The sequence below is a fragment of the Bolinopsis microptera genome, chromosome 13 (assembly GCF_026151205.1).
Source record: "Bolinopsis microptera isolate Bmic1 chromosome 13, MBARI_Bmic_1.0, whole genome shotgun sequence".
Classification (NCBI taxonomy): Eukaryota; Metazoa; Ctenophora; class Tentaculata; order Lobata; family Bolinopsidae; genus Bolinopsis; species Bolinopsis microptera.
Genome location: NC_087084.1, coordinates 5,515,086 through 5,527,830, shown reverse-complemented (window position 1 = coordinate 5,527,830; position 12,745 = coordinate 5,515,086). Strand labels below are relative to the sequence as shown.

At 37.9% G+C, this 12,745-nt stretch overlaps 1 protein-coding gene across 13 annotated transcripts in view; it reads left to right on the top strand.

Moving 5' to 3' along the window:
- Nucleotides 1-12,745, top strand: part of LOC134825030 (RNA binding protein fox-1 homolog 1-like) — an 89,332-nt gene that overhangs the window by 67,254 nt on the left and 9,333 nt on the right. For 8 of the 13 annotated variants that reach the window (XR_010161478.1, XM_063837106.1, XM_063837105.1 and 5 more), the window contains 2 exons: nucleotides 3,119-3,262; nucleotides 7,324-7,470. Coding sequence is in view for 12 of the 13 variants with exons in the window: in XM_063837106.1 (XP_063693176.1) it covers nucleotides 3,119-3,262; nucleotides 7,324-7,470 (291 nt within the window). In the remaining variant the exon portion in view is untranslated. Of the gene's footprint in view, nucleotides 1-983; nucleotides 1,067-3,118; nucleotides 3,263-7,323; nucleotides 7,471-12,745 lie in introns of all 13 variants that reach the window. The other 5 variants (XM_063837108.1, XM_063837104.1, XM_063837103.1 and 2 more) reach the window with 1 other exon arrangement.

Here is a 12,745-nt window from a genome sequence, read left to right as displayed (position 1 = left end):
TGTTCATTTTATTTGATTGTCCATTAATCGGCTTTGTCCATCCTACTCAAGGTAAACTAATTAAATTTTCCTGACTACCCTGGCTACGCCCCTTCAAGCTCGTTTTATACCACCCAGAAATGTGTCCGAACAAACACCCAGACAGAATTCGTGGAAAGGTTAACACCGCCATGAGTGCTATACACCGCCACCGAATAGAGCTTCTTTACATTTAGTCAGACACAAATAAGTTTTTAACTCTAACTCTCCCTCTCTCTTTCTCTCTCTCTCTCTTACTCTCTCTCTCTCTTCCTCTCTCTCTCTCTAATTAGAGTTGTAACCTGGACTGTAAGTTTTAGATTTATACCCAGTTTTAGATTTTCTATAGCGAGTGGCGAGTGTTGAGAAGACTAACTCCTCCCCCGTCTTTTACTTGTTTTCTGCTTTTATATTATTTTCAGTCTGCAAACTTGGTTTGTATTTTCTCATCAGTCTGACGTTTAGTTTTGCCAGGCGTTCTGGTTAGCAGTAGTTGTCTGGTTTATATCCTGTAAATTTCCGATTTCGTTTTGGCCTGTCATTAGGTGATTATCGCTTTACAATTCAGGCTGGTGGCTATCTAAATATCTCTCAGCTGGAGAGTGTAGACGTGTCGTGTCGTGTTTAAGTTTTGGGTTTTTAGTTGTGAGATTTATTGTTTTCAGTGTGTTTATCTGTGCGGTAATCGTTGTTAGATTCAGGTGTGATTTTAGAGCTTTTGTTTCCTTTGCTTCAGTTCGTTTGTGACATTTTTAAATCTTCTGTTTTGTATTTTCTGCTCTGATGTGCTGGCTCGATATCGGTATTTTAGAAGCTCTTGCTCTCTATTTGATTTATAATCATTTATTTGCCGTTTCTGTTAGCCAAATCAGTTTCCGATGAGTTAACTTTGATTACAGACAAATCATTGTAATTGACTTATAATTGATCAATTATAATTGATTAATTACCTTTGCTGCTCTTAGAAATTTGCAAAATGATAGAATCACAGAGCGAGAACAACTTCAACAAGGAAAACACAGTTTCAGAAAACATGGGTGATGTGAAGGTATAAACTATAAATGTATTATTTATAAACTATAAACTTACATGTGACATGTGTGTAAGCTATTGTAGGGTTTCTTAATATTTAAAACAAAGTATGTCAACCTAGTTTTATATCCAGAATATTGACTAACTCGGCCAGAATGATATCTGCAGTTCAGTTGTACATTATAATTTTCTTAATTTAGTATTGTAAAAAGATCTGTCCGTTTTCTGATTTAAGAATAGATTCAATTAAAGAATGAAACTAAATCTACTTTCTGATATCTAAAATTAAACAGCACTTACCCGGACCCACCCTACATTGAGCAACACTGTTAAACATACCCAACAATAGTCCATATTGTACAATATAATATCGTCCCCTGCATCTGCAACAACTGTATAATTAGCGTTGAGATTTGATATATAATATAACAAACATGTTGTATTTGGCCTATATACAGGGCAAACATTTGTACATATTGTTTAGAATCACGACTGCTGATATGTATCAAACTGTGTGTTTACAGGCGGCCATTAATTACGCAGTAATTAAATCCTACAAAATACACATGCTGAGAAGGTTAGGTATGTTTAAATTTAGAGGCTTAACTCGATCTTGAGCTGTATTCCTTGTGACCCGGTGAATAAAGCACTGGAGTAACACGTGGTTTGCTAGAGTGTAACACACGTGGTTGCTAGAGTGTAACACGTGGTTTTGGTAGAGTGTAACACGTGGTTTTGGTTGAGTGTAACACACGGTTTGGTTGAGTGTAACACGTGGTTTGGAGACTGGGAGGGCCGTTTTCCATGCGGTGTTTCTCCGAGTGTGTAGAGTTTAACAAAGAGTCAGAGGAGCTCTGTGAGTCAGGAGTGAATAATGGTGAGTTTGTCACGTGACAGCGATTAACCAATCAGCGTCCAGTATTAACCAATCAGCTTCCAGTATTAACCAATCAAAACCCACTAATATCCAGATACATAGTTTCTGTTGATAAAGTAGCGAATTGTGAGCTGAGTTGAGATATTAAAGTTTGAACCAGCCAATCTTATCGTCACGCCAATGGTTTAACACTCACGCACTCTGTAACGCTTAACTCTTGTAACGGTTAACATCGTTACGCCAACCTTGTAACGGCTAAACCTTGTCACGCTAAAGTTCACACGCTTTTATAACACTTTAAACTCAAGTCTCCCGAAACCCAACAACAACAACTATATCCCCCACGTCACTCCAGCAAATACTTTTATTTAGAAACGTAAATGTGCGGCATAAGCCCTGTCAGCGAGACACATAGTTGCAGCAGAGAGAGGCAGAGACGGATCTACATTCCGATACGACGCCCATAACTACATTCTTTAGTTACATAACTTCATTCTTTAGTCACATAAATTACATGTTATGAGGATTAAATTTACACGTGCGTGCCGTGTAGATTTAGGAGATTGTTAGAGTTTGAGTGAGTCCAAGCAGTTCTAATATTTGTAGGGTTTAAAACTGGGTCGTTATGCTAATGACCATCTAATTATTACTTCAATTAACAATAATAATTAAGGCTGTTTAACTTTTCATCAATCCAATTATCTCCCTCACTGTATTTTCTATTTAAACATATTACGCCACAGTAAAATATTCCTGTGTAGTAAAATGTGCTGATGGTCCCGATATCGGTATCCATTAAGTGAAACCCTTAGTGAAACCCTTAGTGAAACCCTTAGTTAGACATGTCCTTTGTCTTTAAATCAACCCGGATTTAATCGTTACTATTTTCTTATCAGTTCTAACAGATAAAAAAGTATTTGATGAAAAAATGTTCGTCAAATTCATAAAAAATACAATATACCATTTGTTAATTTAAAGCCAATAAAACATTCACGAACAAAATGATATTTTTACAAATTTAATTTACTCAACACAAGTTAATAACCTAGAATAACCTAGAATAACCTAGAATAACCTAGAATAACCTAGAATAACCTAGAATAACCTAGAATAACCTATAATAACCTAGAATAACCTAGAATAACCTAGAATAACCTAGAACAACCTAGAATAACCTAGAATCTATTTCAGACGACCACCACGACGCAGTCCCCAATCAGTGCCCCAGGGCTGCTACCAGGGATACCAACTCAGCCTCACAACAAGAGTAAACGTCTACACGTGACCAACATTCCTTTCAGATTCCGCGAACTTGACCTTATTGAGATCTTCCAGGTCAGTAATATTAAATGGGAAGTAAAGGGGGATTTATTTATTGAAGTTCTCAGCAGACAGCAATTATGGTTTTTTTGGGGAACTTATACGATTTATATGTGTGTCCTGCCAATAGCAGCTGTTCTGTTGGTGTCGTTGGTATGTTTCAGTCTTTACTGGATTTTACTTTAAATTGCTCGCATTCTTCCCAATACTTGTCTTATTGCGGGAAATATCGATTCTTGATAGGACCTTGATAGGACCAGTTTGTAGAACCAGTTTAAATGTGCTAAAACGGTTGTGGGTTAGATACTTGACCACTGAAATTAGTATACCGGCTACTAACGTCCTCACCAACTTACAATTTATTGCGCTGCACTACTGCACCCCACTACACTAAATTGCACTATACCCCTCTGCACTATTTTGCACTACACTAAATTGCACTATACCCCTCTGCACTATTTTGCACTACACTAAATTGCACTATACCCCTCTGCACTATTTTACACTACACTAAATTGCACTACACCCCTCTGCATTATTTTGCACTACACTAAATTGCACTACACCTCATTACACTAAATTGCAATACACCCCACTACACTAAATTGCACTACACCTCATTACACTAAATTGCACTACACCCCATTACACTAAATTGCAATACACCCCACTACACTAAATTGCAATACACCCCACTACACTAAATTACACTACACCTCATTACACTAAATTGCAATACACCCCATTACACTAAATTGCAATACACCCCACTACACTAAATTGCACTACACCTCATTACACTAAATTGCACTACACCCCATTACACTAAATTGCAATACACCCCACTACACTAAATTGCAATACACCCCACTACACTAAATTGCAATACACCCCACTACACTAAATTACACTACACCCCATTACACTAAATTGCACTACACCCCATTACACTAAATTGCAATACACCCCACTACACTAAATTGCAATACACCCCATTACACGCAATTGCAATACACCCCACTACACTAAATTACACTACACCCCATTACACTAAATTGCACTACACTACCTTACACTGATCACACTCCATGTTTAAGACCGTTATTTCCGCACTCAGTGCGATCTGTGTGACACAAATACTTACTGAACACTCGTTACCACCTGGATCACACTTACCGGAAACTCTAATTGCTCTCTTTCAATCTTACCTCGGATCACAGCACTAAAAATACACAGCCTCCCCTCCCTGATTACCTGCACTTGCCATGTGACAGAGAATGGGCACTTCTGATTGGCTGGTGAGCGGAATCCTGCCTTCTGATTGGGTGCAATGATCTGCGTTAATGCTGCAAATTAACCGTGTGTAATTGTTAATGATCCAATGATGAGCTGGCTCTCTGATCCGGGCTGTCGGCTCGTAACCATGGTTACTGAGTGTCATGTGGTTGAATCCCTGATCTCTGATTGGTCCGTTATCCTTGTGAGCTGGCCGCTCATTGGTTAATATCTCTCCTGCTCTTCTGTGATGGGTGGGTTGTTTGTCCTGCGTGTCTTCAGTCCGATAACGTGTAATATTCTCGTCTCAATTTCCAAATAACAGCTCTAATAATGTACAATCATATTCCAATGTCACGTATCTGATATCACGTGACCATGAACATGTCACGGATCTAAGCTGCTAAATTATAGTTCAGGAACGTACAGACTCTCAGCGCATTTACCGAACTAACTCACATTTAGTTACCGAGCTCACATTATAAAGATAATATAATAACATAATTACATGAGACTTGAAACTTGGCTTCTTTTTCAGCCTGGTAGCTGTTTGAAACTCTGATATCACGTGACCATGACCACGAATATTCATCACGTGACTTGAACATATTATATTATCATGTACTTTAAAGCCTCTTATTTAAGTTTCGTGCTCTCACAAGGTACTGGTATATGAAGTTAACCACTGCCAGATGAATCTGGTATTACCGACAATTAAACGTCTCCCCATATTGTCATGAGTAATCTAATTGTATGAGCTCTACCAACTCTAATCAAGTACTTTAGATCACCTGGTTATCTAGAGTTTGACTCCGAATATTGAGACCTCTATTTGAGCTCTCTATTTGAGCTCTCTATTTGAACCCTCTATAATTTGAGCCCTCTATTTGAGCTCTTTATCTGAGCCCTCTATAATTTGAGCCCTCTATTTGAGCTCTTTATTTGATACCTTAATTTGGACCTCTATATGAACCCTCTATATGAACCCTCTATATGAGCTCTTTATTTGAATTTTGATGGGGCTGGTGACTAATCTGAAAGAGATGTTAATCAGTAAACACTGTGTAGCCAGCTGTTCCCCCACACACACACACACACGCTGTTACACGTAGAGGGTTAGTAGACCCCAGTCTAACTTTAAGGACCTGGCATGTTTTCTACTTTAAAATAGTAATCCTACCTCTCCGCTACATATGTTTGTTGTTTGTTTGTTTGTTTATAGAACCCGTCCCCAATCTCGTATCGGAAAATGACTAAACTCAGGTTTGAGTGTGAATACGGGCAAATTACCTGCAACTCCCTCCGCTACATATTCCCTTAGGCTCAATACTGGAGATTGCGCAACAGTAAACTGAATTTGTTTACAATACTTTGCGTACAGGCCCTGAAATTGTGCTCTCAGATTAATCACACGGAATAGCATACATCTGATAGTTTACACCGGAGATCGGTTTACAGTTGACAGTGTAGCGTGTTGTTGTGAACATTAGTTGGGGATTAGAGTATTAAATGTGTGTGTGTGTGTGTGTGTGTGTGTGTGTGTGTGTGTGTGTGTGTGTGTGTGTGTGTACTGTGTGTGTGTGTCCGTGTGTGTAGTGTATAGTTCAAGTTCGCAAGTTATATATCGGTTACAATACGGTTATATATAATATATCACAAGTTATATTAGTATTACAGTTTTACGTGTAGTCAGTGTGAAGTTTTACGTGTAGTCAGTGTGAAGTTTTACGTGTAGTCAGTGTGAAGTTTTACGTGTAGTCAGTGTGAAGTTTTACGTGTAGTCAATGTGAAGTGTTCAATATGTAGCTCTAAACATGTAAATACTTTCAACACTGCTACATTATATCAAATGATAACATTATGTAGACTATTTACTCTCCTTTGTCGCAGTAAAAAGTGATAACCAGATATTCGGAACTTTCAACATTGCTCTCTTACTTTATGTTATTTTATGTTACTTTATGTTATTTTATGTTACTTTATGTTATTTTATGTTACTTTATGTTATTTATGTTAATTTATGTAAGTACGTTAGTTATCCAGCATAAAATACCGGACTTTTAACAATATAGAACTTACAGCTGTTCAGAACATTAATCGTACATAACTTGAAGATTTTATCACAATCCACAACTAACTGGTTGTGGTTTCCGGATAGGAATATTTCTGATAATCAGTGGTATTTTCTGGTGATTGCTGTTCAATATTCGTGATTATCACGTGTGTGATTATCACGTGTGTACTTATCCTGAACTGAGCTTCTTTTCCTTGCAACACACGTGACTATCAGACATTCGGAACAGTAATTATCTATGACTAAAGATGGGGTAATTTTAGTACAGTTTGAAACACAGTTAAATAGTGAATATCCCCCAAATTCTCTCAAACATTTTCGTAATTTGTTTTAAAATTTCGAATCGTATGTCTGAAAGAATTAATGCATCAAATAACTTAATAAATTATACGTGAAGTGTGTAATATGTTCTCAGTAGGACTGCAGATGTTCTCACCCACCTGGCAACTACATTTAAGCACCTTACTTAGAGGGAGGGGGGACATAAACTTATTTTTGGGCACTATTAGCCCCCCCCCCCTTCTTTACAAACTTAATACAGTTTCTAATCACTCAGTCACTCTAACGCCGTAAATGTTTTTTTTGGCATAACTCGATACTTTATTGCCCCTAATCTACAGGTTAAAAATGCGGGTTATCTGTAAGCTGGACGGAGTCATTTACTGTTCATTACTCATTTTACTTTAAAATCGCTTCAGTAAATATTAACATATTTCACCTCTTTCAGCCGTTTGGACCGATATTAGAGGCGGAGATAATCTTTAATGAGAGAGGGAGCAAAGGGTTCGGTTTCGTGACAATGATGTCGGCGGAGGACGCCAGCAACGCCAAACAGAAACTTGGTGGTGCTATCATTGACGGCAGAAAAATTGAGGTTTGAATTATTAAAATTTAATTTACCGCACTTTGAGTTTGATTTTAAGTGATTTCAGGCGCGATTCTGCGGGGCATATTAAAATTCGTTCATCACCAAATTTGGTTATGAGGTTATCGCTGGCTCTCTCTCTCTCTTTTGATTTAAAAGCTTTGTGAGATATTACTCGAAAGTTAAATAGTAATCTTCAAAACCTCATAACCTCATAAGTCATAACCTATAAGGCGTTTTAAAAGGCAAAGTCATCAAATCTTGAAGCGAAAGCTTGTCTGGTAATTTACTGAAGAGCAATGCTCGCTGGTTTATAACGCAACTGTTAAACGGAAGTAGTATCTTGTACCTGATCAGCACTCGTTTATAAATATATGTCTAGGAAGTGGGAAGCCTTAAAAATGCTCCTGTTAAAAATTAACCGATATTTTGGTCGTGACAATCTGATAATCTCGAGTTTATTTTTCATGTGGTGACCGAGAGAATAATACTTGACAATTCTTGTCATGATGCTGTTTTTAAAGTTCATTAACAACTGTTTTGATAAGATATATTCGACTTAAAACTGTTTAAGTCTAAAGAATTTCCATGCATTAGGAATAATATCTAGTATTTAACGAAATCTTAAAAGAGCCTTGCACAGTTTTTACAAAATTTTAAACTTGGTTCCAAATATTTCCACCGTATGATATTGTTTGAAGGTGTTCTTAAACAAAGGTGTTAATAAAAGGTGTTAATAAAAGGTGTTAATAAAAGGTGTTAATAAAAGGTGTTAATAAAAGGTGTTGAAACAAGAGTGTTAGTAAATCAGCTACGGCTGATGGCACAATTATTTTTCACGCTCGATCAAAAAAGGACAAAACTTCCTAAGAATTGATAATACAAACTTAACCTCATTCTGTCTATAAGTTGCAAGCTAAGTCTTGGTGATGTAGACTCTAGATTTCTTCACTTCGAGTGATATGCTGCATTTTCTAATATAGAGACCGATCCTTTTTTATCGAGGACCACTCACTAATATATATCTGTGTCAACCAATCAGAGCCAAGTAATTGTGTCACGTGGTTCAAACCTAACCAATCATAAGCCTCCCACGTGGAAACAGAAACCAGTCAGGTTGCTGGGTTACAGTTCACCACCCCCTGACAAGCCCCTTGTTTGTCAGTGTTTATCAAGACCCGCTAAACGATCACGTGATATCATTATGATCACGTGATATCATTATGCTCATGTGATGACTGCTTATTGGCTCGTATGCCCATGCTTTTATCAGACTGTAATGCGCGCCCTGGATGGCACTTGGGTGTGACCCGAACTACTAATTGTCCAGAACATTGTTTTAACCCCACAATTAACACGAATTAGTGCATCCACCACTTAAGTTCTTGTTTTTGTATTCAATTCCCGTTTAAATCAGCAGCAAATGGATATTTATGGGGTCATTAAAATATTATCTGTCGTCCCTGATGAGTGTAATGGTTGCCTTGACAACAGCCCCGTAGCTTACATGTCTCTTAACACAGCACCCTTTGTCCAGGTTACAATGTCCCACACATTGTTATCTCTCGGAGCCAATCACCGCCTCTCATTAGCATCACGTGACACAAACCCACCAATCGGAAGCGCTGAAACATGACTTGAGCGGCTGTACCAGGGCCCCTGGAACACAATAGTCTTTGTCTTTCAACACTACAGTCCCGCCACGTGCCAGCATGGTCGTTGCCCGCACTGATTGGGGGAAAACGTGCCACGTGGGCGTTTGGGGCGTTTTCATTGGTTGTTCCGGTTTAAACTATGTGATCATTTCGGGTAGCAGATGTTGTGTGTAAAAACAAAAACTAAGCTAGTTCTACAGGTAGTGTGAACTTTTACTGAGGGATAATATTACTTGTGTTGAGTGTGTGCAGATTAACCATATATTTTACAAATAACACGTACTTAAAGTCACGTATTCGTATTAAAGAAGAATCTGCCCCAAACTTACAGCAATTCCTCGCGATTATCAAAGCGAATAAATTATCCTCGTGAATTAAAACTCAGAATGTCTCTAACCATGTAAAAGTTTTAAACTCTGTAGAAAAATTCCTAGTTTCTTTGATACACGCCACCACAGCATGCACGCTGACCGTGAACTGGTCCGAATGAATATTATGTTATAATGTTAAAACCGTATGCATGCTTGACGAATTTTTCTAGCCACAATATTTTGTAGTTTTGAATACACATTATAGCATTATGTTGTTTAATAGACACATTGGTATTTCGTGTTTGTATGAGTGTGTCACCTGCGAAAAGGATTAATACGCGGAAAATCAAGTACTCGACAGATTCTACTCCAATCATGGATTGATGCCAGCAATCATTGCTGTTCGCAGTACTTACCCTTTCAGACAATGTTACGTTGCAACTTGCAACCTATACTGGAAAATTAGGTGATTTAGCAAATCGGTTCCATTCCCATTAGGCCTAGGAGCAACATTGAGTGCGCTTTGCCCCCGCTGTAGTAGACACAAACTGATAACTCTTCCGGTGTCACGTGGTGTTTATTTAAGTGCTGCTAGTATTAGTATAGGAATTAGTGCACTGGGTCACGGAGCATATATATATATATATAATAACATCTATTAACAAAAGAGCACCTAAAGAGGCTCAGCAAAGTGCTGGCCTATTTACGCTTACGAAGACTCATTCGTTCAATATGTCTCAAAGTAAATAAACTCCTCCATCCTACTCTATCTCTTGCTAAGTTCACTATAAGTTGGTAAAATCATCTTCGTTTTTCAAATAAAACCCATGAACGTTCCAACTAGCAATACTTAGCATAGACATCATAGCAATGATGAGTAAATTTACTGTAGTTGAGGTAGATTGAGAGTACAGGTGACGATCTTTTAAGGGACCATAGGTGTCACATGTCTCCCCCAGCTTAGGCACGGGCATCACTCCTGTGCGACCATCCTCCACGGAGCATATAACCAAACATTAATCATTTGAAGACGTGGAGGTTTAATTTCCAGTACTTTAACTGCACCTTACTGCACCTTACTGCACCTTACTGCATCTTACTGCACCTTACTGCACTTTGCTGCACCTTGCTGCACCTTATTGCACTACACTTATATTCACAGCTCATCCTCCTTTTAACGTTAAAATGTAGTTCAGCATCAAATATCCCGCCTACTTAAACCTTTTCTCATGCTAACATACTTGCACAACACATATTATTACTTACATAACACAAACTAGGTTACCAGTAAACATGTTATAAATGACGACTTTACCCATAAGATCATGCACACCATGACAACGGAGTGGTTAGTAAATAGCTGTACCCCTCGCTGAGGTGGACTATATTGTGAGACCTCAAACTTCGCTCATCTTCAGATTGACACGTAACTTCCATAAAATGTCACGTGACTTCATTACATTGATTGACCACACATATAATATATAGAGGTTAGTGTGAGTGTAAGGATGAGCGATATGAAATATGATTGAACTGATGTAGAACAGCCCTGATGTGAGCAGTTAGTGGGTTATATGTAATATGCGCAATAACGGTGCGGACCGTTACCAGGGTAACCCATGGGAACGGCGCTTTTATTAACGCTGTAAATTCAAGGGCGGCATTTCCGTGATCTCTTCTAATTTAATTTGTGTTATGACTGAACCCGGGAACAGTTACAACCAATCAAAATACGAGAGTTATTTTACGTATTATTTCCTCAGAAATGCGCTCTATTTTTATATGTAGCGGAGTAAGTTTAACAGTGCTATGCTCGTAAATCATGTGTTGGAATTTAACAAGTTAACAATTTATTTTAATGATCACAGTGATTGACTAACACTCATTCCGCCGCCTGATGATGAAGAAGGCCCCAAATATTTCATGAAAACTTAGTCATGAATTTTGTACACAACTTTATTACATAATATGCTTTGTTGTTGCATGAGAATGTACAACGTGGTTTTTATCATATCAGAATTTTGTAGGTCCTATTAATTCCCGCGTCTTGATAGAGGTTGTGTGTATTAATAAAGATTCCTGAGTTTAAAGTAAGTTTACTGCAATTCATGTTCAGACTAAGTGCTTTTCAGTGAACCACGTTGTGCTAAAATCTGGTAATTTATATTAATAAGACATTAGACCAATGTTAAGAGCTCAGTCGCAAACAGGCTTTAAATATTTTATATCCTGGGTTGAAGATCACTGTTCAAGCTAGGTTTCTGCTTAGAAAGTGGGTATTTCTGCTCGGCGAGGTAACGCTGAGTCCCATCCTAATTTGATGACTTTATTTCTTCAGTAGAGGCGACTGAAAGAGCAGAGGTCATTGCAATACCTTAGTTTAGTAAGCCAGGATGAGGTGTTCAGTAATTTCTAAGATTAGATCTTAGTCTTAGAACGCAGTCTATTGGAGATCGTCCAAACCCCGGTCTTACATATATTATTTATTTCCGGGCACAAACTGAAATTAATTAAATCTGAAACATCTCTTGAAATACTCTGTTTAACGGTTGAAATGCTTCATGTACGGTTTATATATATTTATATTTGTGATCACGCAGCTTGGCTTGATTCTTAGATTATTGAATGACTATGCTGGCTTGAACGAGTTCAGGCACATTTGCAACCCTTATAAATGTTATATTAAGCCGTATGTGGACTCTGATGGGGAGGTGAACCATATTTGCTTTGATTATAAATTCTGATGGGCCAATGCTGGAAGCTGATTGGTTAACCAGTAACCACACCAGTAGTATTATACAGAATACAGATGACAGATCTATGATTTTCGGAGTAATTATATAAATCTGACAAGCGATAGTTTAACCATCAGCTTGCCTAGTCTAAACCCCGGGCGTATCTGACAGCAGTGAGCAAGACTAAACCAATAATTGTCCAACTTTACAAGTCTCTCGTACGTTGCTTTTGTGGATTAACACCTTATAAAAACTGTATTTCTCTGGTTTCATTTATCCTGGCGGTACGAGTCAGACCTGCTCGGTCAAGTGAAAAAATGTCCATGCGAAAGTCTCGAAATCACCAAGTGTTGGTTGCGGTGTATCTAGGGATAAATGGAAAAATTTAAACATATCTTTTAGCTCACAAATATTTGATATTAATGAAGGGTTTCACTTGAGCTTAAATCGAAATATCCTTAGTAGGACTTGGAGAAAATTCATATGGCTTATTCAATCCACGTACCATGCTTTTCTAGACGGGTGTAACTGAAATATGTACCAACGAACTCTAAATATTGTGTTAATTATTCTTTTAATTGTT